At 42.7% G+C, this 26529-nt stretch overlaps 1 protein-coding gene across 1 annotated transcript in view; it reads right to left on the reverse strand.

Moving 5' to 3' along the window:
* LOC125454196 (protein Wnt-6-like) overlaps window positions 1-26529 on the reverse strand; it is a 100602-nt gene that overhangs the window by 35845 nt on the left and 38228 nt on the right. Inside the window, exon 2 of the mRNA XM_048534716.2 lies at window positions 21658-21878. Coding sequence (XP_048390673.1) covers window positions 21658-21878 — 221 coding nt within the window. The remainder of the gene's footprint in view (window positions 1-21657; window positions 21879-26529) is intronic.

Here is a 26529-nt window from a genome sequence, read left to right on the forward strand (position 1 = left end):
TCCACAAAGTTCGGTGCTGGGACCGCAGCTGTTTACAATATACATTAATGATATAGATGATGGCATTAAAAGTAATATTAGCAAATTTGCTGATGACACAAAGTTGGGTGGCAGTGTGAAATGTGAGGAGGATGTTATGAGAATACAGAGTGACTTGGACAGGCTAGGTGAGTGGATGGATGCATGGCAGATGCAGTTTAATGTGGATAAATGTGTGGTTATACACTTTGGTGGCAAGAACAGGAAGGCAGATTACTATCTAAATGGATTCAAGTTAGGTAAAGGGGACGTACCATGAGATCTAGGTGTTCTTGTACATCAGTCAATGAAACCAAACATGCAGGTACAGCAGGCAGTGAAGAAAGCTAATGGCATGCTGGCCTTCATAACAAGAGGAATTGAGTATAGGAGCAAAGAGGTCCTTCTGCAGCTGTACAGGGCCCTGGTGAGACCGCACCTGGAGCATTGTGTGCAGTTTTGGTCTCCAAATTTGAGGAAGGACGTTCTTGCTATTGAGAGAGTGCAGCGTAGGTTCACGAGGTCAATTCCCGAAATGGCAGGACTATCATATGTTGAAAGATTGGAGCGACTGGGCTTGTATACTCTTGAGTTTAGAAGGATGAGAAGGGATCTGATTGAGACATATAAGATTATTAAGGGATTGGACACTCTGGAGGCAGGAAGCATGTTTCTGCTGATGGGTGAGCCCAGAACCAGAGGACACAGTTTAAAAATAAGGGGTAGGCCATTTAGAACAGAGTTGAGGAAAAACTTCTTCACCCAGAGAGTGGTGGATATATGGAATGCTTTGCTCCAGAAGGCAGTAGAGGCCAAGTCTCTGGATACTTTCAAGAAAGAGATAGATAGAGCTCTTGAAGATAGTGGAATCAAGGGTTATGGGGATAAGGCAGGAATAGGATATTGATTGTGGATGATCGTGCTGGCTCGGAGGGCCGAATGGCCTACTCCTGCACCCATTGTCTATTGTCTATTGAATGGCCTGCTTCATTGCTGTTGGGATTTTATTTTAAGGACCTTAAGGATTCTAAGGATGCACTGCAGAAATTCACCAAAGATCCTCAGACAGCACCTTCCAAACACACAACCACTTCCATCGAGAAGGACAAGGGCAGCAGACATAGGGGAACACCACCGCCTCCAAATTTCCCTCCAAGTCACTCGCCATCCTGACTCGCAAAAGTATGCCTTTACTGTCGCTGGGTCAAAATCCTGGAATTCCCTCCCTAATAACATTATGGGTCAACCCACAGCAGGAGGGATGCAGCAGTTCAAGGAAGCAGCTCACCACCACCTTCTCAAGGGCAACTAGGGATGAGCAATAAAAGCTGGCACAGTCGGCGATGCCAACATCCCACAAAATGAATAGAAAAAAACTGTGAATTTCTGCAGTGCATCTCGTAGTTCACACCTCACTCAAAGGGGTTTGTCACTTCATCACTTATAGGCTTGTGAATTATTGGAAATCTCAGCCATGGAGGTCTGTGGATGCAAAGATATTGACATTTGCAACAGACACTCAAGGGTCTGATGGTGCAGAGGAATGCACAAATAATCTAGAGTCTTGGTTGACTCCTAGCTACCCTGTGGACAATCAGGGATTGGCAATAAATGCTGGCCTAGCCATTGTTGCTGATGTTTCACGACTAAATAAAAAAACACATTCATGGGATGTGAGCATCATTAAATCCCTCCAGCCTGTTCCAACATTCAATGAGATCATATCTAATCTTGGCCTAATTCCATATACCTGCTTTTGGTTCATATCTCTTGCTTAACAAAAAAAATCTATCTATGATTTAAATTAACTGATCTGGCACCAATACTGTTTGTGAAGGAGAGTTCCAAACATCTACCACCTGTCGTATGTAGAAATGCTTCCTAACATCTCTCGTGAATAGTTTGGTCCTAATTCTCAAACTAAGTCCCCAGTTCCAGAATCCACAACCAGTGGAAATAGTTTATCTTTATCGACCCTGTCTTATCCTGGTAACTTCAATCAGGTCACCACTTAGCCTTCTAAATTCTCCAGAAAACAGATATAATTTGTACAATAAAAACTGAAAGAACTGCAGATGCTGTAAATCAAGAACAAAAACAAAGTTGCTGGAAAAGCTCAGCAAGTCTGGCAGCGTCTGTGAAGGAAAAAACAGAGTTGACGTTTTGGGTCCGGAGATCCCTCCTCAGAGCTCGGTTCTGAGGCCTGGGCCTTCTCTATTGAGACTCATTGGAGCTCTCCATCCCTCATCAACATCCCAATGTATATCATTAGATGTGGGCTGGTATCACTGTAAAACACAACATTCCTGTGTGTTGGGCTACTTCAGAAAAGGAGCCAGACACCAGATTTTCATTCTGGACTGGAGTACAAGGATGCTGAAGTTATGCTGTAATTATAAAAACTCTGATTAGATTCCACTTGGGGAATACTGTGAGCAGATCACGCCTTAGGAATGAAGAATAAAGAAGATTATTACTAGACTATTAATCCAGAGACCCAGGTAATGTTCTAGGGAAATAGTAAGAACTGCAGAAGCTGGAGTCAGAGAAAACACAGTGTGGGATTGGAGGCACTCAGCAGGCCAGGCAGCATCAGAGGAACAGAAAAGCTGACGTTTCTTCAGAAGTCAAACATCAACTTTCCTGCTCCTCTGATGTATTCCCTCAACCCCACAATATCTCATGTTCTTCGGATCCAGATTTCAAATCTTGCCACGGCTGATGGTGAAATTTGAATTCAAGAGCAAAACTGGAATTTAGAATCTAATAATGGTCATGAATCCATTGTCAGTTGTTGGAAAAATCGATCTGGTTCATTAAGGCCCGTGAAGGAAGGAAACTGCCATCCTTACCTGGTCTGGACTGCAGACCCACAACAATGTGGTTGACTCTTAAGCTGACATTTGGGCATCTGGGGATGCCAAGATATGGAGGTGCTAATATTGGACCTGGTTATAGACTAACAGGTAAATTTTAAACCATACATTTGGAACACTGCTTCTGTATCAGGTGAAGTCACAAAGGCTCCAAAAGCTTGTGATTTCAAACAAACCTGTTGGACTATCACTTGGTATTGTGGGACTTCTGATAATTGTGGATAGGCAATAAATTCTGGCCTAGCCAGTGGCACTGTCATTCTGTGAATAAATTATTAAATATTCCAGAATATTACATAACTAATTAAGCACGATATCTGACGCCTAGTCACTGCTCTAATGCATTAAATCTGACAGTGGATTTATCCACAGAAAGCTCCAAGAAACAACTATGAGATAAATCAGATAAGCTCTGTTTTAATGATAATGTTTGAAGGATAAATATTCATTCCAGGCAGTGGTGGCAAACGGTGAGATATTTAGATGCATCCAGGCTACTGTGTGGAGATATGGGTTGAAACCCCACTTGGCAGAAGGTGAAAAATGAAATTGAGTAAGAATTTGGAGTTTAAAGCTAATCTAATGGGGACCCTGTAACCACAGTCCATTGTTGTAAAAACTCATCTGGTTCATAAATGAGGCAAATCTGCCACCCTTACCTAACCTGGCCTACATGTACCTCCAGATCTGGTTGGCTCTTAACTGCCCTCTGTGCAATTAGGGGTGACAATAAACACTGGCCCAATCAGTGATGGCCACATCCCATGAACAACTTAAACTTTCTCCAGCTCTTCTCTGAAACACTGACATAAATATGTTAGATATGAAGTCATAAAATAGCACCAAAAGTAGGCCATTGCGTATACTCCACCATTCAAAATGATGTAGTCTGATTTGAATGAGTTTGAAATTTCACATCCCCATCTACTTTCCTTATAGAAATTTTGTCCACTTAAAAATAACAATTGCCTGATTGATTTATTGTCACATGTACCGAAGTACAGTGAAAAGTTTTGTTTTTGAGTAGTACAGGCAGATCACAGTATGCAAGAGAGATGGTAAGAACTGTCGATGCTGGAGTCCAAGATAATGCTGTGTGGAGCTGGAGGAACACAGCAGGCCAGGCAGCATCAGAGGAGCAGAAAAGCTGACATTTCAGGTCTGGACCCCATCTTCAGAAGAGGGTCCAAACCCGAAACATCAGCTTTCCTGCTCCTTCGATGCTGCCTGGCCTGCTTTGTTCCTCCAGCTCAACACTGTGTTATCTCATAGTAAGCAAGGATGTACAGAACAAAAAGACTTAGACAGAGGCATACAGATTACCTTGTGCAGAGTGTGTGCCAGGCGAGATCAACGTTAGCAACATCAACATTATTTGAGGCTAGAGAGTCCACTTGTCACTCTCACAACAGCTGGGAAGGAGCTATTCCTGAACCCACTTGTGCATGTGTGCAGGCTTCTGTATCTTTTGCCTGATGGAAGGGGTTGTAGGAGATCATTACTGGTGTGGAATGGGCCACATCTGGAGCAAGGTGTATACTCCTTATTCAAAATATCCCCAACCTCACTGTTTTCTGAGGCAAAGACCTTGAAAGTCACACAACCATCTGAGATGAAAGTCTCATCTCTGCCTCCAAAAGCGTGATTCCTAAATTTTAAACCGTGCTCCCACCCCCACATCTAGAGTTGACCTAAAACAAGAAACATCTTTTCCCCAAGCACTGTGTCAAGACAGTTCAGGATCTTATATATTTCAGTCAGTTCACCCTTCATTTAAAAATTTCAGTGGAAACAAACATAGCGTGTGCAACCTTGCTGTATATTACCTGATCATTTCCCGTAGCAACATACTGAAACCTCTTTGACCTGCCTCCAACATATTGACACCATCTTTCAATAACAAGTGTGTGCATGGCTCCAGATGTGGCCTCACCAATACCCTTTGAATAACATTACCACTTTCATCTCACCATTTGCCACCACTGCCCTGAATGAAGCATAATTAGGTTACACTCATGTCCAATTCCTTTTGTAAAAAAGTGGCAGATGGAGTTTAATTTAGATAAATGTGACGTGTTGCATTTTGGTGAGGCAAGTCATGGAGGGACTCATTAATTTAATGGTAGCGTCTCAGCCAGTGTTGCTGAACCAAGACACCTAGGGTTCATAGCTCCTTGAAAGTGGAGTCACAAGGAGACAAGATCGTGAAGAAGGTATTTGGTTCTCTTGCCTTTATAAGTCAGTGCATTGAGTATCGGAGATGAGATATCATGTTATGGCTTTCAGGTCATTCGTAAGGCCATTTTTGGAATACTGCATTCAATTCTGGTCTCCCTGCTCTAGGAAAGATGTTGTTAAATTTGAAAGGGCTCAGAAAGGATTTAGAAAAATGTTGCCAGGGTTGGAGGGTTTGAGTTATAGGGAGAGGCTGAATAGGCTGGAGTTATTTTCCCTGGAGCGTTGGAGGCTGGGGACTGACCTTATAGAGGTTTATAAAATCAGAAGGTGCATGGATAGGGTGAATAGCCAAGGTATATTGGCTCTGGGTAGTTGGATTCCAAAATTATGGGGCGGCATGGTGGCTCAGTGGTTAGCACTGCAGCCTCACAGCGCCAGGCATAGGTTCGATTCCAGCCTCGGGCGACTGTCTGTGTGGAGTTTGCACATTCTCCCCGTGTCTGCGTGGGTTTCCTCCGGGTGCTCCAGTTTCCTCCCACAGTCCAAAGATGTGCAGGCTAGGTGGATCGGCCATGCTAAATTGCCCGTAGTGTTCAGGGGAGTGTGGGTTATAGGGGAATGGGTCTGGGTGGGATGATCCAAGGGGACAGTGTGGACTTTTTGGGCCAAAGTGCCTGTTTCCACACTGTGGGTAATCTAATCTAATCTAAAAAAAACTAGAAGACATAGGTTCAAGGTGAGGATGAAATATTTAAAAGGGTCCTAAGAGGCAAATTTTTCATGCAGAGGGTGGTGAGTGTATGGAATGAGTTGCCAGAGGGAGCGGTGGAGGCTGGTACAAATACGACATTTAAAAGGCATTTGGGTCGGTACATGAAGAGGAAGAGTTTAGGGCCAAATGCTGGCAAATAGCTCTAGATTAGTTTAGGATACCTAATCGGCATGGATGATTTGGACTGAAGGGTCTGTTTCCTTGCTACATAACTCTAGGCCTCATGACTAAAAAGGATAGCATTTCATAATTGTTTTTGTAGTTACATACTCATTTTACAGTAGCTTGTCCTACATCCCCAAGATCTCACAACACCTTGGAATTCTGCAGTCCTTTTTCATTTAAGTAATAAATAAGTTTATATCCCTCTCAGGGAATAGAATGGGCCTCAGTTAATGCCTGTCTATGCCTTCCTTGGTATTTGTGTTGTAACATAACTTGACATTTTATTGAAAGCTGGTGACCTGTATAATTACTAAAAATGAAATAAACTTGGAGTGTTAAATTCACCAAACAATGATGTCAGAAATCCTGAATTCCAATAAGCTGTGATTTCAAGGACTCAGGGTAATTCTGTGGGAGGATTGGATACAAATCCCAGTTAATAGCTGGTGCAACTTAAATCCAAGTTAATTAAGAAAAAAGACAGAATTGGAAGTTTGCCTCAGAGACGGTATCCATGAAATTATCACTGGTTGTTGTACAAACCTATCTGGTTCACCAATGGCCTTTAGGGAAGGAAACAGTGAACCCAAAATACATTGGTCACCTCTTTCATGCCCTCTGAGAAGTCTCGACAAGACATTCAGTTCTCCAGGGATGTGTAACAACGCTTTGCCTTGCCAATGATTTGCCTTATCCTAGGAACACATAAAAATAATCGACAGCTACGAAGCATGAACTAAGCCCCAGTGATCAATATGGGACATGATCCAGTAATACAGAATTCTGCTTCGCAATGACGTGCAAAGGAGATATCTATACGCACCTGCAGCCAACTGTATAATTTTTCCACATTCTGCCAACCCAGAATTCTGGATCCGAATGCAACCAGCCCTGATTTAAATGTTTCTTCAGCTGCTTCCCTTCGATTGTCCATTTCCTCTGAATTATTCAGCACTGGTGTAAATTTACTGAACTCACATGTATTCTAATAAAGTACAGATGGACTGTAACATCAACCCTTATACCAACTGTTCAAAACATGTCTCCTAAAATGCAAATGTTTGCAAGCAATTTTACCACAGGATAATTTTTCTGATTGTGTTCTTTACATATTTTCTTGCTGAGTTCTAATCCTGCTGCCTCCATTTCCCGATTCCTCTATATAACTCACTTAATTCCTTTTTTCTGGGATATCAATGGTTATAGCACGGAGGGAGGACATTTGGCCCAATAAGTCTGTGCTGGCTCTCTGCAAGAGCAATCTACCTGTTGTCACTCCCTTGCCTTTACCTGTAGAATCACACAGCATAGAAACAGACCCTTCGGTCCAGCCCGTCCATGCTGAACACAGTCTCACCCACCTGCTCCTGGCGTACATCCGTCCAAACTTTCTTCTATTCATATACTTATCCAAAAGTCTTTTAAATGTTGTAATTGTGCCCATATACACAACTTCTTCAGGAAAATCATTCTACGTGCGAACTATCTTCTGTGTAAAAAATCTGCCTTCATGTCCTTTTCTGAATCTCTCTCCTCTCACCTTAAATATATGCGCCTGGTTTTGAAATCCCCCATCTTAGAGAAAGGACACTTACCATTAACCCTATCAATACTCCTCATGATTTTATAAACTTCTGTAAGGTCACGTCTCAATACCTTATGAGAGTGAAAAAGTCTCAGACTATCTAGCCATTCTTTATAACTCAAACCTTCCATACCCAGTAACATCCTGGACAATCTCTCTGAACCCTCTCTAGCTTAACAATATCTCTCCTTAACCCAGGTGACCTGTATAAGTTCCCCTTTTTAGTTAATAAATCTGCCTCAAACCATGTTCTCAGGCAACGTGTACTAGACCCTAACCACTCACTGATTGATACATTTTCAGCTCAAGTCTCCATTGCTGCTCTTGCCAATCACCTTAAATCTGAGTCCTTAGGTTCTCAATCCTTCCCTTGATGGGAACTGGTTCTTTCTATCTATGCTGTCCAGATCACTTGTGGTTTTGAACACCTCAATTAAATCTCCTGCCAGTCTCCAAAGAGAAAAGGGCCCCAGCTTTTACAATCTCCTCATCTCTGGTCCATTCTCATAAATCTTCTCTGCATTCTCTCTCATACCTTCATATCGTTTTCAAAATGTGTTGCCCAAATTTGGACACAGTGCTTCACTTGAAGTCAAACCTGAAGCCATTGCCTTTCACATTCCATCACTCCCTACCCCTGCCACAAACTCTGTAGCTTAACAGTTGGTGAGGCCTCTTCTGGAATAGTATGCAACGTTCTGGTCACCCTGTTAGAGGAAGGAAAGTATTAGGTTGTAGCCGGTTGAGAAAAGATTTACCAGGATGTTGCCAGGAACTGCCGGTTTGAGTCATAAGTAGAGGTTGAATAGGCTGGGGCCTTTTTTCACTGGAGCATAGGAAGTTGAGGGGTGACCTTACAGGTGTTTATAAAATCATGAGGGGCATAGATAAGGTGAATGGCAGGTGTCATTTCCCTGGGCTTGGGGATTTCAAGACTAGGGAGCATATTTTTAAGGTGAGAGGAGAAAGATTTAAAAAGGACATGAGGGGCAACTTTTTTTTACAGAGGTTCATGTGTGGAATGAACATCCAGAGGAAATGGTAGATGCAAGTACAATCACAACATTTAAAAGACATTTGGATAAGTTCATGAATAAAAAACAGTTTCAAGGGACATGGGCTGGTGGGACATGTCTAGTTTGGGATTCTGGTCGGTATGGACTGGTTGGACTGAGGGGTCTGTGGCCGACCTGTTTGAGTCTATGACTCTATCATTTCCATTCCACTTCTTGGGCTGTTGCCCCAAGTTGAACCAGGTTGCTCACAATCTCAGTATCTTATTCAAACTCAAATGAATCTTCTAGTCCCATATTGTCTTCATCACAAAGACCACCTCCTTTCACCTGAGCTTGTCCCTATCTCAATCCAATGATTGTCTCATTTGTAACCCTGCACTCAATGATCCTATTGTTTCCTGGGATAGACTTCCATCATTCTACCTTCCCAGAATTTCAGTTCAAAAAACACCTTGTTGGCTGTCTTCCATCAGGTGTTGATTTGGGAGCCTATCAAGTAAGCAGCTTGGTCCCACATGTTTCAGAATGAGAACTCAGAGTTTGACCTGGGATGGGATGGACCTGAGGAGAGAAACTACAGGAGGATGGGAATGACTGCCTCTGCGAAAGGAATTGAGAAGAATAGACCACATAGAAAGAAAGATGTTGAATTTCAAAGCACCTTGTACAGCCGCAAGGTGTTCCAAACTGCATTACAGTGAGCAAAGTGTTGTGATAGGATTAGGGTTAGGGTTAGGGTTAGGGTTAAGGTTAGGGTTAGGATTAGGATTAGGGTTAGCGTTAGGGTTAGGTTTAGGGTCAGGGTTAGGGTTAGGATTGGGGTTAGGGTTAGGGTTACGGTTAGGGTTAGGGTTAGGATTAGGGTCAGGTTTAGGGTTAGGATTGGGGTTAGGGTTAGGGTTACGGTTAGGGTTAGGGTTAGTGTTAGGATTAGGGTTAGGGTTAGGGTTAGGGTTAGGGTTAGGGTTAGGGTTAGGATTATTCATTGATATACACTGTGGAAATCATGGTAAGGTTGCTAATTTGTGCACTGTAAACTCCTACAAACATTCCTGTGATAATGACTCATTGAGGCTGCACATCGATGGGAAAGCTACTATCTACAGATTCCTCCCCAAACCACTCAACTGCCTAACTTGGGAATAAATCACTATTTCCCCACTCTTGCTCGGCCAAAATCCCGGAAATCCCTCCCAAACCACAATATGGGTCTCCCTACACCAAATAGACCGCAGCTGTTTGAGAAGACACCTCACTCTACCTTCTCAAGTGCAGTTATAGATAGGTAAAAAATTTCGGTTCAGCCAGCGACATACAACATTTTATTTTAATTCATTCACAGCTTGAGGGCATCACTGGCCAGTAATTTATTGCCCGTCCCTAATTGACCAGACAGCAGTTATGAGTCAACCACATTGCTGTGGGTCTGGAGTCACTTGTCGGCAAGACCAGGGGAGGTTGGCAATAAAAACAAAGTTGCTGGAAGAGCTCAGCAGGTCTGGCAACATCTGTGGAGGAGAAAACAGAGTTAACATTTCGGGTCCAGTGACCCTCCTTCAGAAATGCTTCTGCAATGTTTGTTGAGAGGTAAATATTGCCCTGGATGCCAGGGAGAAACCATCAGCTCTTCTTTCAGATAACAGTCTTAAAACAATTCACATTTTTCAGATAGGGCAGACAGCCTTGGTGTTAATGTGCAATCTGGAAAGAAGCACCTCTCCTTATCTCAAGAATAGATGGGTCACCCGTCAGTGACACCTGCTTCTCGATTCTACCTCAAGAGGAAGCATCATCTCCATATGTAAAGACCATTCGGGACTGTGACATTTCAATTAAGTCCCTTCTTACTCTTCCAAACTCCAGGATATAAGTCTGTCCAACCTCTTATCATACACCAAATCTTTAATTCCAGTTGTTAATCAAGTTAACAGCTTCCATTGTATTTATATCTTTTCTTAAATAAGGAGACTAATACTGCATGTGGTATTTCAGATGTGATCTCACCATTGCCCTGTATAACAGAAACATGACCACTCAATTCTGGTATTCAATTGCCATCACAATAAGTGATGGAATTCTATCAGTTTTCCTAAGTACCTGCTGTGCCTGCATACTAACTTTTCATGATTACTGCACTACCACACACTGAGGCCTCTGTGTCTTAGACTGCTGTAATCTCTTACCATGAATACCCCATTTGTCAGATATTTTCCCATTCATTTTGCCTATCTTTGTCCCTTTGTAACCTCCTCACAACTTACTTCCTTGCCTATCACTACATCATCAGCACATTTAGCAACCACACCTCTGATCTCTTCATCCAACACATTTGTCTGAATTAGAAATGGTTGAGGTCCCAGCCCTGGCCCCTGTGACACTTCACTGGTTAGATCTTGTCAACTAGAAACTGATGCATTTACTTCCTATGTCCTATTAGCCTATCAGACTCCTATCCATGTCAATATTCCTACCCACTTTACCATGATCTTTTATTTTCTGCAAAATCCTTTGATGTAGCTTCTTATCAAATGTCTTCTGGAAATCGAAGTCCAGTGCATCCACCAGGTCCCCTTTATCCATGGCACGTGTTATTTCTCAAAAAAACTCCAATGAACTGGCTAAACATGATTTCGCTTTCACAGAACCATGTCGACTCTGCCTGAATACTCTGAATTTTTCTAATTTCCTTGCTATAATGGTTTTAATAATAGCGTCTGACATTCTCACATATAGATGTTAAATTAACTAGCCTTTAATTTTTGATTAAAGAGTTACTTCCACTATTTTCCAATCCGATGGCACCTTCCCTGAATCTCAGGAAGTTTAGAAAATTAAACCAATGGATTGGCCATTTTCGTTGACATTTCTTTGATAAAGTCTATTTTTACCTGAGGACTTGAGGGCACACAGACCCAGCAATTTGCACCATTTCCCTGATCATTGAAATTTTCTTGGGTTCCCCCCTTTTCTCCATTTAATGATTTACAACTATTTCTGGAATGCCATGAATATGATCTACTGTGAAGGCGAATGCGAAGTATCTAATAATTCATCTGATACCTTCATGTTTTCCATTATTAATTAATTATTGGGGGAGATGGTGCTGCATTGAAAATGTCACTGGACAAGTCACCCACGGTTACCAGGCTAGACCCTGGGAATACTGCTTATAGTTTTGGACTGCTTATTTCGGGAAAGATACATTAGTTGCGGATAGACTCCAGAGAAGATTCATTTGGTTGATCCAATGCATGGAGAGATTTTCTTGAATATCGGAGGCTGAAGGGGGTGGGGTTGCAAAGTTTACAAAATTATAAGGGCTATGGATAGGGTGGATGGAGGGAGTTCTTTTCCCAGGGTAGAAATGTCATTTACTGAGGACCATAGGCTAAAAGTAAAAGAGGATAAGTTTCAAGGAAATGTGAGATGCAAGTTTTTTTACACAAAGGGTGGCACAGCAGGTGGTGGAAGTAATTATAATAGGAATCTTTAAGAGGCATTTTGAATGGGAAGGGAATAGAAGGATACAGACAGTGTAGATGCAAAATGCTTTTAGTCTCAAAAGCTATCATGTGCTGGCACAGGCTTGGTGGGCCGAAGGGTCTGTCCCTGTGCTGTACTGTTCTTTGTTCTTTGCCCTTCTTTGCAAGGTTGAGTAGGTGGGCTTCATACTGACTGAGTTTTAGAGAAACGAGACGAGACCAAATATACTGAGGCTTGTCAGAGTAGATGTGGAAAAGTTGTCCATTGTGGGAGTGTCAAGGGCCGAACAGCATCATCTTAGAATACGTGATCGCCTATTTAAGACAGCAGGAATTTCTTCTCTCAGAGGGTAGAGAATCTGTGGAATTCATTACTACAGAGGGCTGTTGAAGTTGGGCTATTAAATATATTGAAGGCTGAGATCAATCAACAAATTTTTAATCAGAAAGGGAAAAGGCAGGAAAGTGGATTTGAGGATTATTAGATTAGCCAAGGTCACTTTAAATGGCAAAGCAGATTTGATAAACTGAAGAGCCTACCACTGACTCCATGCTATATGGTCATATGGTGTTCCAGAAATATGGGCTGGAACCCCAACATGACAGAATGAAAAATTCAAATTCAGTGAACAAAATCTGCAAGTAAAACCTGGCCTAATGATGTAAAAACCCATCTGGGTCACTAACTTTTTTTTATTCATTCATAGGATGTGGGCATCGCTCGCCAGGCCAGCATTTGTTGCCCACCCCTAATTGCCCAGAGGGCATTAAGAATCAACCACATCACTGTGGGCCTGGAGTCACATCAAGGTAGGGATGATAGCTTCCTTCCCTAAAAGACAGATGGGTTTTTCTGACGATCACTTCATGGTCATCATGAGACTCCTAACTCCAAATTCCACCATCAGCCATGGTGGATTCAAACCCGGGACCCCAGCACATTACCTGGGCCACTGGATTAACAATGCAGCAACAACACCACCGGGTCATCACCTTCCCCAATGTCATTGAGAAGAGGAAAGCTGCTGCCCTTACCACGTCTGACCTGCTTGTGACTCCAGACTTGCAAGAAATACCAGTGATTGTTAATTTCGTTTGAACAATTAGGGGTGGGTAGCACTTGCTGACCTCTCCAACAATATCATCATTCCATAAAAGAATAAAAGAATTCCTGAAAGATGTGTCTCTGATATTTAGATAAAGCACTCTAGTCCTCGACTCTGCATCCAGTGAAAATAATTTCCCTCTACCTACCTTATCTATCCACCTTAATTGCTTAAAAACTTCAACTGAATCACCTCTTGCCATTCTATATTCCAGAAATGCATTCCTGCTTCTCAGCTGCTCAGTGAGAATTTCCTTCCTCACTGTGTCCCTACACCCTGTTGGCTGTAGTGGTCCAATGAAATTGTGCACCACTATATTTATTTTCCCCTTTACTGATTCATGCTATGGGGGTGACACTGGCTAGGCCAGAATTTATTGCCCATCCCTAATTGCCCCAAGTCAGCCACATTGCTGTGGGTCTGGAGTCACATGTCAACTAGACCAGGTAAGGATGGCAGTTTCCTTCCCTAAAGGGCATTGGTAAACCAGATGGGTTTTTCCCCCTGACAATCACCAATGGTTCTTTGTTGAAATAAAATTCCACCATCTGCCACAGCAGGATTCAAACCAGGGTTTCCTGAACATTATCTGAGTCTCTGTATTAACACTGTAGCGATAATACCACTAGGCCATTGCCTTCCCCATTCCCTCAGTTCAGGGAACCGAAGTACGGGCAATAAATCACAACAACAAAAACATAAATTGCTGGAAAAGCTCAGCATGTCTGGCAGCATCTGTGGAGAGAAGTCAGAGTTAACATTAACTCATTTCTCTCCACAAATGCTGCCAGGCCTACTGAACATTCCCAACAATTTACGCTTTTGTTTCTGATTTACAGCATTGGCAGGGTTTTTTTTTCTCAGTTTTGACTTGATGGGCAAAAATAAATGTTGGCTCAGACAGCGATGTCTTTCAAACAAACCACCAAGAGAAAGCTAGCTCGGGTCACACGAAATCTGGCTGACAACAGATTTTGCCAACTTGGTCATTACTGGAGTATTAATAATGGTGAATCTCTCCAGTAAATCAGTCAGAACCCTTATCTAACAGCAAGATGTTTTGTCAGCTCCGCACAATCTCCTATACCTTTCAACATTGATGATCCTTCTCTTTCACAGAGCTGTTTCTGATACTCTGTTTAAAACGACATCTCTTTTTACAAATTAGAAGTGTCGAGGGGTGCTTTCTAGATGCTGCTTGTGTGGTTTGGTGTTCAACATGTAGATATACAAGAAACTAAAGCCACAAGAGGGGATTTTATTTCTTCAATGGTGTTGTCTTGGGGCATGGCCAAGGATTAAAGAAACAGGATCCACTTGATTCAGGAATACTTATCAAGCTCACAAATGCTGTGTATGGCACAGTGCTTCAGGAAGCCATTCAAGTGTAAGAGGGAAGAAAGGATTGCACTTCTAGTAGAGGGATTGATACTATTCTCTATAGCAAAGACCAAGCATCTAGAGTAATTCCATATCAAAACAAAAAGAACTGCGGATGCTGTAAATCAGGAACAAAAACAAAGTCACTGGAAAAGCTCAGCAGGTCTAGCAGCATCAGTGAAGAAAAATCCAGAGTTAACGCTATGGATCTGGTGACCCTTCCTCAGAACTGATCTGAGGAAGGGTCACCGGAGCTGAAACGTTAACTCTGATTTTTGTTCACAGATGTTGCCAGACCTGCTGAGTTATTCCAGCAAATTCTGTTTGTTTTTTTTTAGAGAATTCTAAGTTGCTGGCCAGGCGCCAAGGTTCGGGGCATCTGCTCAGGACTGGGCAGGAATTTGCAATGGGAGGGAGAGGATCCAGCAGTGAGGTATACGAACTTGCAGAGATAGGTTAAGGGGAGCTTTGGAAGGATATTTGTAGAATCTACTTTGCAATATTTGGTAAGATGGGGGCCATGGACAACATTAAGGTATATCTGATGACAGGAAAGATGTTCTGGCTCTTGAGGGAGCGCCACAAAGATTTACCAGAGTGATCCCTGGGTTGGGACTGCTGATGTATAAGAAGAAACTGGATCAGTTTTGACCGTATTCATTGGAATTTGGAGGAATGAGGGGTGAATCTCATAGAAGCTTATCAAATTCTAATGGGACTAAAGAGAGTAAACACAAGAAGGATGTTCTGAATGATCAGGGAGTTTAGAACCGGGGTCACAGTCTAAGGATATGGGGTAGGCCATTTCGAACAGGGAGAAATGTCTTCACCCCGAGAGTGGTGAGCATGTGGAATTCAAAATAACTCAACAGGGGCCAGTATCCTGTCACTGAGTCACCCTTTATTTACATGTGGAGAGTCCTTGTCACTGGTACAGCTCCCACAGGGCCAGCTCTCACAGTGAACAGAACCTCTGACACTCCTGTTTACACCTGTCAGCCAGGGCTCCCTGATTGGACCAGGTTAACAGCCCCAGTCAGGGATCTCATAGTCTAGGAGGTCCTCCTGGCTGACCTCATTACAATCATTACAGAATTCTTTGCCGCAGAAAGTGGTTGCAATCAAACATTTAAATATTTTCAAAAAGGAGTTAGAGACAGTTCGTAGGGCTAAAGGGATTATGTGGTATGGGGGAGAAAGCAGGAATAGAGGGCAAGAGTTGGATGATCAGCCATGATCATTTTGAACAATGGAGCAGGCTCAAAGGGCCGAATGGCCTACTCCTGTTTCTATTTTCAATGTTTCAGCTACATTTATCTCAGACATTGGACTCAGCTGAAGACTAACCTCCACATGACTCCCAATTTTGCTCTTTTGCCACCTTCATAACGCAGAGATGGTATGGAAGAGAGTCTCCTCAGCCTGAGGGTAATTGTGGATGGAGATGGAGTACAAACTCAATCTCATATCTTTCTGTGAGCAAGGAAGATATCAATTACACCCCACCCCTACTCACCCCACCTACCCAGCTCACACTCCCTCCATTAGTGCCACCATTGAAATCAGTAGGAATTTTATTCTGCCCTTCTTTGAAATGTTGCATGCGGCTCAATGGAGAACTTCATTAGTACCTCATAAATCTCTTTCTGTTGATTAAAATCCAACTTAAGTTTGTCAAAAGAAACCCAACCACAAAACCACTTGTTCCTGATCATCTGTGGAAGGAATCTGTAATTTTGACATGGGAACTCTGGATGGTGTAACAAAGAAAGATGTAGGAGGGTGTTTTATTCATTTAACACTCCAGTGTAGTGTTCAGAAACAGGCCAATTGGCTTACAAACTAACTTTGAAGTCCCATCACTGTGAAAAACATCAGTCAGTATTCACTCAGCAAGATTAACCAGCACCACTTCTACAAACATCCACTCCCTCTAACACTGGTTCTCAGTAGAAGCAGTATGCGCTATCTACAAGATGCACTGCAACAATTCACCAAGGCTTCTTAGACAGAACCTTCAAAACTCATGATTACTTCCATGAAGGAAAAGGGAAACTGATACATGGGAACACAACTCCCTGAAAGTTCCTCTCCAAGCCACTTAGCATGCTAGTTTGAAAATATATCACCAGTGTCGTCAGATCAAAATCTTGGAATTCCCTTCCTAAGTGCATTGTGGGTCTACCGACAGATACATGGACTGCAGTGGCTCAAGAAGGCAGCTCACATCACCTTCTCAAGGGCAACTAGAGTTGTGCAAAAGAATGCTGGCCCAACCAACAATGCTCACATCCTATGAGTGAATGAAAAAAGGTTTTCGTAGAGAGTCAAGTGCCAACTGACCAATACAAGTGCTTCCATCCGTATTAATCACATTGGACAGACTATTGGGTCGACACCGTCCTGTTTGTCAAATATTGCCATTGTCGCTCCAATAACCATTTCAATAGGAGTAGCACTTTTTCGGTATTCTTTCCTGGGGTATTAACATCACTGGTGAGCCCAAGCTTGGTTGCCCATTCCTAATTGCCCCTTGAACTGAATGGTTTGGTCAATTGTTTCAGATGGTGGTCAAATTTCAAAAACATTGCTTTGGATCTGGAATCTCACAAAGGCCAGAGTGAGTAAGGGTAGCACATGAGGCGATGGTGTGTCAGCATTATTACTAGATTACTGACACAAAGACCGTCTGTAAGGTCCTGAGGACCCGCATTCACATCGCACCGTGGCAGATTGTGAAATTTGAATTCAACAAGATCTGGATTTTTTTCTTTAAACATCTATTAGTGATGTTTATAAAATATTACTGATGCGGTTTAGGCAAGGAATTCTGTCTTCGGGGATGGACAATAAATCTTGCCTACCAAATGATCCTCTCACATTTAATGAAAGAATAAAACAAAATTCCTTCCTTTGATAGGGTTTTTTGACAACTATTACATGGTTGCTGCTAGATTAGCTTTTAATTGATAAAGTCTAGCCTATTGACATCTATATAGCCACTATCAATTATCTTTAAAAAACACCACCTGCTTCACTAATGTCCTCCAAGGAAGTAAATCCTGACTAAGTAACTTTGTCTGGGTTTATAGGTAAGAATTAACTATGGAAAAATATTGTGGGCAACCGAAGAAAGGTCACTGGACTCAAAACATTAGCTCTGCCTTCTCTCCACAGATGCTATTAGTCCTACTGATTTTCTCCAAGATTTTTTATTTAATTTGGTTAAAAAGATTTTGGGCAGTTGAAAGGAGAACCTGACTGAATGTATATGCAATTATATAGTTTCTCCTAGACAAGGAGGTTGCTCAGAGCAGTTAAGGGAATAATTTAACTCTATGTGAGGGTTTCAGTTTGTGAAAATGTCCAGACCAGAAGTTAGAATGCTGTAGATTGTTAGAAGACTGAGAAGGTCTGAACTCCCCATTGTGTGAGCATTCCAGGAAAAAAGACATTCCATTCTCAGGATGGGAACTAAGAAGAGTTACAGATTTGATAGGAAATGAAAACCTCTCGAGAATTTTGCTACACCACTGATGATGTTGGAGAGAAGATGGGATTTTGTTTCTTTGTTTTCTATTTTGAACTTTTTCAGACTGTGTGATATTTAGACGCCTGGTTTGTATCATGTCATTCCCACTTGTATTTCTATTGTGTAATAAACTTCTGTTTTGAGGTTAAAACAAATTGTCAGCCTTAGGTGTTAATGTCCCAGTGGAAGTACAGTATTCGAAATAAAACATCAAAACAAAAACTATCAAGGCAGATTTCATTCTGAAATCTGATTTGTCCAATAGTAATATCACTCAAATCATAGGAACTCAGAAACAAGAATGAGCCATTCAGCCTGTTGATCCTACCCCACTACCCAACTTTGAAGCCTTTAAAAACCAAAAGAACTGCAGATGCTGCAATCAGAAACTAAAACAGAAATTGCTAGAAAAGCTCAGCAGGTCTGGAAGCGCCTGGTGGCGAGAAATCAGAGTTAATGCTTTGGGTTGAGTGACCCTTCGTCAGAATCCTTCCTTGACTTTGATGCCTTTAAGTGCATTAGCCCTACTGCCCTTAGGCCATCGGTAAACAAAAAGTTATCAATTTCTGCTTTAAATACATTCAAAGACCGAGCCATCTGAGGTTCAGCATTCCAAAGATTCACATAACCCTCTGATCAAAACAATTCCTCAATCATAAATGGCATTCCCTTATTTTTAGTTTGAGCCCTCTAATTGTAGACTCCCCAACCAGTGGAAACATCTTACCAGCATTTATCCTGTCTATCCCATTAAATATTTTGAAAGTTTCAGCGAGATCACCTCTCATCCATCAAAACTTTGAGGATATAGCCTAAGTTTACCTAAACTCTCTTCATAGGACGGTCCTGCATTCCCAGCAACAATCTGGTGAGTATTTACTGCACTCCCACTCTGGCAGTAATATACTTCCTGAGATAAAGACACACAGACTGAACACAATAATCTGCATGCGGTTTAACCAAACTTCTGAACAATTAAAGCAAGACTTCACTATTCCTGTACTTAAATCTTCTTGCAATAAGGATCACTACTCCATTAGCCTTTTTAATAGCTTTCTGAACCTGCAAATTAAAATTGAGTGTCTTACTGACAAACACACCTAAGTTTCTCCGAATATCTAGACTTTCCAACCTCTTACCAGTTAAGAAATAATTTGCACATCTGTTCCTCTTACTAAAGTGCATAACTTCACATTTTTCCATATTATATTCCATCTGCCATGTTTTTGTCCACTCACTAAGCCTGTCTAAATCCCCCTGAAGGCAATTTACATCTTCCTAAGTATACACATTCTCTCTCGGCTTTTTTTATCATCCACAAATTTGGAAATATTACATTTGGGCCCCTCATTGAAGTCATTGATGTATATTGGGAACAGCTGATGTCCAAGTCCTGATCCCCGCAGTGCCCAATTAATCAAGGCATGGGAATGACCCATTTACCCCAACTTTGCTTTTTGTCTGTCAGCCAATCCTAAATCTACACCAGTACTTTATCTCTAATCCCACGAGCTTTCATTTTTGCCAACCAGCCTAATGCTATTCCCTGGGATTAGGAGAACAAGACATGATTTGATTAAAACTTACATTTTATTTAAAGGGATTGAACAGAGTAAACACTAGGAGGATGTTTCCATATCTGGGGTGGGTGAGTCTAGAAAAACAGTGTCGTGGTCTCGGATTAAAGGATTGGCCATTTAGCGCTGGGATAAGGAGAAATTTCTTCACTCAAAAACGTGTGACCACACGGAATTTTCTAACTCAGTGGGTTACAGAGGCTCAGATGTTAAGTGTATTCAAGATAGAGTCTGATAGATTTGGGGATACAATTGGAATTATGGACTTTGGGGATGATGTGGGACAGTACTGGTGAGGTAAAAATTCAATCAAGATCTTGTTGAATGGCAAAGAAACAGACTCAAGAGGCCAAATCTCCCTACTCCTGCTTTTATTTCTTATACTGAGAGACACTAGCACTAATGTCAAGTCCATGCCTTTTCTCATCATCCATTCATGGGATATGGGCATTGCTAGCCTGATCAGGACTTATTGCCCTTGACATAGGAGCAGTGAGTTAACGTTTTGAAAGGTTACAGTCCATGTGCTGTAGAGACACCCACAGTTCTGCCAGTGAAGGGGTTCCAGGATTTAGACCCAATGGCACTGATGCAACGGTGATACATTTCCAAGTCAGGTTGGTGAGTGGTTTGGAGGGGAACTTGGTGTTCCCTTGTATCTATTGCCCCTGTCCTTCTAGGTGGAAATGGTCGTGGGTTTGGAAGATGCTGTCTGAGGAGCTTTGGTGAATTTCTGCAGTGTATCTTATAGATAGTACACACTGCTGCTACTGAGCATCGCTGGTGGACGGAGTGGATATTCAAGGGGGTGGGTATAGTGTCAATCAAACTGGGGTGCTTTGTACTGAATGGTGTTGGATTTCTTGAATGTTTTTGGAGTTGCACTCATCTAGGCATGAAAAGCTGCTTGGGCAATATTATATAGGGCCACCCAGTGTGAAATAGCATAGAGATGTGGGCAAGCGTCCACTTCACTGAGTAGCAACCAGGTGGGAAAACTATGAAACTTTCCTTTCCACCCTCAAAAGCGGGATTATGCTGGCTGGTAGACCTCTTTGTAGCTGAGGTCCCATTTACGGGGAGGTGATGGCCTAGTAGTATTATTGCCGGACTGTGAATCCAGAGACCCAGAAAATGTTCTGGGGACCCAGGTTTGAATCCCACAGTGGCAGATAGCAAAGCCTAATGACGACCATAAGCTCATTGTCAATTGTCAGGAAAAACCCATCTGGTTCATTAATGTCCTTTAGGGAGGGAAACTGCTATCCTTACCTGGTTTGGCCTACACGTGACTCCAGACCCACAGCAATTTGGTTGACTCTCAACTGCCCTCTGTGCAATTAAGGATGGACAATAAGTGCTGGCCTAGACAGTGATGACCTCATTCTGTGAATGAATAAAACTAAGTTGCTACAGACCAGAGATGTAGCCTGATGTTTACATCCCTTCTGTTCTAGCTCCTCACCAGCCGGCAACTTTACAGACCAACTCATTCCAGCTTCACACCTGATTACCGACTTGGTATCCCAACACACTCATCAATGCCCATCAACAGTCCTACAGGAAGCTTGTAACTGTTTGCCCACATCCTTGGCAATTTCAAGCCCTGCAAATTGTCTAATGGCCCACATGGAATCCCCAGGGAATTATTCCTTTGGGAAACTGATGAGAGCTCATTTGGGAAAGTTTAATTCACTGGGTGGAGCGGGGTGCAGAATTGGTAGGATGGGAGGAGATTTGGGTTTCAAATATTAATCCGGGCATCTGTTACTGTGTGATTTGAGGATGACGCAGTGCGGAATTAAGCAGTTCAGTGTGCTGCTGTGATAGGTGGCAGCAAAACAATAATCCCTTCAGAGAACAGTTCATGCGATTAGATTAAAATCCAAAGCTTAAAGTACATGTGCCCTTTGACCGCCCAATCTTGCTCCCGCTTGAGAAACTGATCCACGATTTGATTCAGCTCATACCTTGCTGCAGGATTTTTCGGAAGTATTTGTTGTGGATGGTACAGTTCCATCTCCGGCTTCGGAACTGGAACTGGCATTCCCGTACCCCCAGCCTGGCTCCTTTTGCCACCTCACTCACAATCTCCGGCTCAGTTTGGCACAATTCAGCCTGCTTCCCTGCCAACCGCTTGGTTTTCCGGCAGATGCTGTTTGGGTCCATCACCAGGGGACTTCCCACTGCCCTGCGTCCAAAAGAAAAGTGAATTGTTTTATTTTTAAAATCAACATGATTTTGACATTGCCATGGTAACATCGCTTTTATTAAGAGATCATAGGAACTGCCGATGCTGGAGAATCTGAGATGACAAAGTGTAGAGCTGGATGAACACAGCAGGCCAAGCAGCATTAGAGGAGCAGGAAAGCTGATGTTTCAAGTCTGGACCCTTCCTCAGAATTCATTTTCAGATTTCTGAAGAAGGTCCAGATGCAAAACGTCAGCTTTCCTGCTCCTCCGATGCTGCCTGGCCTGCTGTGTTCATCCAGTTCTACACCTTGTTAGCACTTTAATTAAAACCGGGGTGAACATTAAGGATGATCACACGAAAGGAATGGTTCGAGCTATCAGCAATGACTGTACAGAATGCAACACTTTCCTTTGGAAGAACAGAGCTAAGAGGTGACCCAATAAGACTCTTTAAAATGGTGAGTTCGGCTGAACACACAGAAAACATTTCCACTTGAAAGGAGACCATGACCACTGCATTATAACTATTTTCTTTCATTCATTCACAGGACAATGGCAGCACTGGCTAGGCCAGCATTTATTAAGCAGAGGGATTTTAAGAGTCAGCCACATTGCTATGGGCCTGGAGTCGCAATGGAGGCCTGACCAGGTAAGGATGGCAGCTTCCCTCCCTAAAGGGCATTAGTGAAGAAGATGGGCTTGTCCAACAATTGATTCATGATCATCATTAAACTCTTAATTCCAGATTTACATTGCCATTTGCTGGGGCCAGGATTTGAACTCAAGTCCCCAGAACATATGTGGGTCTCTGCATTAACAGTCTAGCAATATTACCACTAGCCTATTGCCTTCCCTTTAGTTATCGCGGGGCAGCGACTTGAAAAAATTTGGGAATTTGCACATTCTTCCTTCCTAACTGATTAAAGATTTAAAAGCCATCTTAGGTTTGTTCAACTCCACATCATTTCTATGACCCTTTGATTTTTTGCTTCTAAATTCTGTGCCTGAGGTACCTCTCTCACTGGTGCCTGAAGAAAGAGCGACACTCCAAAAGCTACTGCCATCAAATAAACCTGTTGGACTATAACCTGGCATTGTGTGATTTTTGACCTTCCCCAAAGGAGATTCACAAGGAAAAAATGGTTCACGCTATTGGTAATCGCTACACAGACAGCAACTCTTTCCTCCAGAAAAGACAGAGCTAAACAGTGATCTGATTAGGTTCTGTATAATGGTGAGTTCGGCGAAATGCATTTCCACTTAACAAGAGACCGCAGCCACCGCATTATGTAAATATGCAATGGTCACCAGTAATTCCAGTAAGGAAATCAGGATAAATGTACTTAGCCAGCACGGTCAGAAGTGGAACACATGTAGTAATTGAGGGGAAAACCTGCATTTCAGGGAAGCCAGATAAATACCAAAGAGAAAGCACAGAGGGACATGGTAAACTAGTCGGACCTGGGGCCATAAGAAATAGGAATAGGGGCAGGCCATTTGGTCCCTTGAGCCTGCACTGCCATTCAATAGGATCATGGCTGATCCAACATTCCTTAGACCATATGACCATAAGACATAGGAGTGGAAGTAAGGCCATTCGGCCCATCGAGTCCACTCCTCCATTTAAATCATGGCTGATGGGCATTTCAACTCCACTTCCCTGCACTCTCCCCGTAGCCCTTGATTCCTTGTGAGATCAAGAATTTGTCGACCTCTGCCTTGAATGCATCCAACATCCCGGCCTCCACTGCACTCCGTGGCAATGAATTCTACAAGCCCACCACTCTCTGGCTGAAGAAATGTCTCCTCATTTCCAATTTAAATTTACCCCCTCTAATTCTAAGGCTGTGCCCATGGGTCCCAGTCTCCCCGCCTAACGGAAACAACTTCCCAGCGTCCTCCCTTTCTAAGTCATGCATTATCTTGTAAGTTTCTGCTAGGTCTCCCCTCAACCTTCTAAACTCTAATGAGTACAATCCCAGGATCATTAGCCATTCATCATACGTTAAACCTACATTCCAGGGATCATCCATGTGAATCTCCGCTGGGCACGCTCCAGGGCCAGTATGTCCTTCCTGAGGTGTGGGGCCCAAAATTGGGCACAGTATTCTAAATGAGGCCTAACTAGAGCTTTATAAAGTCTCATGCCTGCCTTCCCTCTAACCCTTGTTCCCCCGACTGATCAAGAATCTATCTTTGTCAGTCTTAAGTATACATAAGGACTCTGCCCCCACAGCTCTCTGTGGCAAGGAGTTCCAAAGCCTCACAACCTTCATCTTAAACTTGCTTCTTTTTATGCTGAGATGATGCCCTTTGGCCCTAGACTCTCCTGTGCGGGAAAACCTTTCAGCATTTACCCTGCCAAGCCCCTTATGAATCTTATATGCTTCAATATGTCATGTTATGGTTACGTTTCTGTGTATCACACTTAGGAGAAGACCTACTCCCAAGAGGTTCACCTGGGGCATGAAGGCTGGTTGGAAATAGATGGGCCAAATGGCCTGTTTTTGTCCTGTTGATTTATGTTTGAAGTGTTTTAGCACATCTCTTGAGGTGCTGGGACTATGACCTGGAAAGACATCTGCAGCATACCGGACTAGTGTGAGCCTCATTTAATTACAATGTGCGTGCACACATTTCCACACACACAAATATCAAACATGCAGCCACATGATCAGCAGCTCTGTTTTAAATCAAAGATTAATCCCCTGTGTGCCCCCATGGAATCTTTAACAGCGCTGCATAAAGACATAGGCACAGGCAAGCTCTGCTGGATTCTCTGACCTATAATTGAGCTCCGCTTAACCAACATGCAGGGAAAATCTTTGTCTGGGAGTAAACGGGAGGGGGAGGTGTATCGGGGATCTGTGTGAGAGGTACTGCTCATTTCTTCCTGTGATAAATGCACAACCCTGTTGTCATGATGCATTGGTACACTTCAGTGATACCCAGGCAGTAATCCGTCATACAACAAATTCCCTATCCCATCCTGGTCCTCACAGCGATCTGCAGAACAAAAGAAGTGAGAGGGTGATATTTAAGTCCGTGCATGTCTATATAAATGTGTGTCTGTCTGTGTGCATAAACATAGGAGTGTGTGTAAAATTTGGGAAGTGTTGTCGCATTTGTAGAAAGCATCGGTGAGGCCATATGATACCAGAGCAAAATTAGGCCATTTGGTTCTTCATGTCTGCTCCACCTTTCGATCATGGTTGGTATGTTTCTCAAACCCATTCTCCCCGTAACCCATTGATCCTTTACTAATCAAGAGCCTATCTATCTCTGTCTTAAATACACTCCATGACTTGGCCTTCGCAGCCATCTGTGGCGACAAGTTGCATCGATTCACTACCCTCTGGCTGGATAAATTCTTCCTCGTCTCAGTCCTTCTCTGGAGTATTGCATACCATTTTGGTCCCTTACTTGAGGAAGATGTAATTGCATTGAAGGCACTTCAGAAGAGGTTCGCTAGATTGATTCCAGAGATAGAAGGCTTGTCTTAAGAGGAGAGATTGAGCAGTTTAGGCCTACACTGACTAGAGTTTAGAAAGACGAAAGGATATCTAATTGAGATATATCAGATTCAGAAGTAGAAGTAGGGAGGACGTTATCTCTTGTGAAGCAAAATTGAACAAGACGTCATTGTTTTAGACAAAAGAATGGCAGTTTTAAAAGAGCGATGAGGAGAAGTTGCTTCTCTCAACAGGTTTTGAATCTGTGGAATTCATTATCCTGGAATATGTAGTTTGTTAGAACATTAAATAAATTTAAGGAGGACTTAGGCAGATTTGTAACTAGTAATGGGTTGAATGGTTATGCGGAGTGGATAGGAAAATGGAATTCAGCTGAGATGAGATCAGCCATGATTGAATTGAATCGCAGAGCAGCTGTAAGGGGCCGAATGGCCCACTCCTTCTCCTAGTCCTTACGTTTTTGTTCTTATATAACATATGCCTACGTACAAATAGGTTAATTGCTCACGATTAATGGACATGTACATGAAGCATGATATACGGCACACTCAACTCAAAGGAAGGAGAGTCTCCAAGCAAATGGCAGGCAAACCTATCCCCGAGCTCTTTCCATTTTTATTTCTAACTTTTCCATGGGACCTAGGCATTATTAGCAAGAATGGTCCAGCCCCAAGTGCCCTTAAGCTTAGTGCCTTTCTTGGGCATTGCAGGGGGCAATTAGCATGTTCACCCTGATTGAGACAACCTTTAGATTCCAGAATTCTCTAGTTAAACATCAAATTCCAATTCCACTGGTGTGGGGTCCACTGTGTCAATAGAGGCTGTTAGTTCTGTGATTGTGCCGCTAACTATTAGCATCCCAGATATAAGTAAGCAATGGCCCTGCAGAATTCTAGGTCCCCGGCAGCTGGTAGAGACTAGGCAAAAATAGGTCACTTCAGAGGGAGTTAACATAATGACATGTCCTTATACCAACATATTTCAATCAACCAGCTCAGAGGTTCACTTAGACATCACGGGAGGAGGATCTAGGGCTTGACCTCAGGCTATTTGGCCAAGAGGTAAGGAAACTACCTCTGTATTGGATCATTCATCCCTCAGAACCACCAGGAAGTCTCCCAGAATTGGAGTCAGTCTCCAAGGCATCAAAGACCAAGAGGAAAATCATCTGGACTT

The sequence above is a fragment of the Stegostoma tigrinum genome, chromosome 7 (assembly GCF_030684315.1).
Source record: "Stegostoma tigrinum isolate sSteTig4 chromosome 7, sSteTig4.hap1, whole genome shotgun sequence".
NCBI lineage: Eukaryota > Metazoa > Chordata > Chondrichthyes > Orectolobiformes > Stegostomatidae > Stegostoma > Stegostoma tigrinum.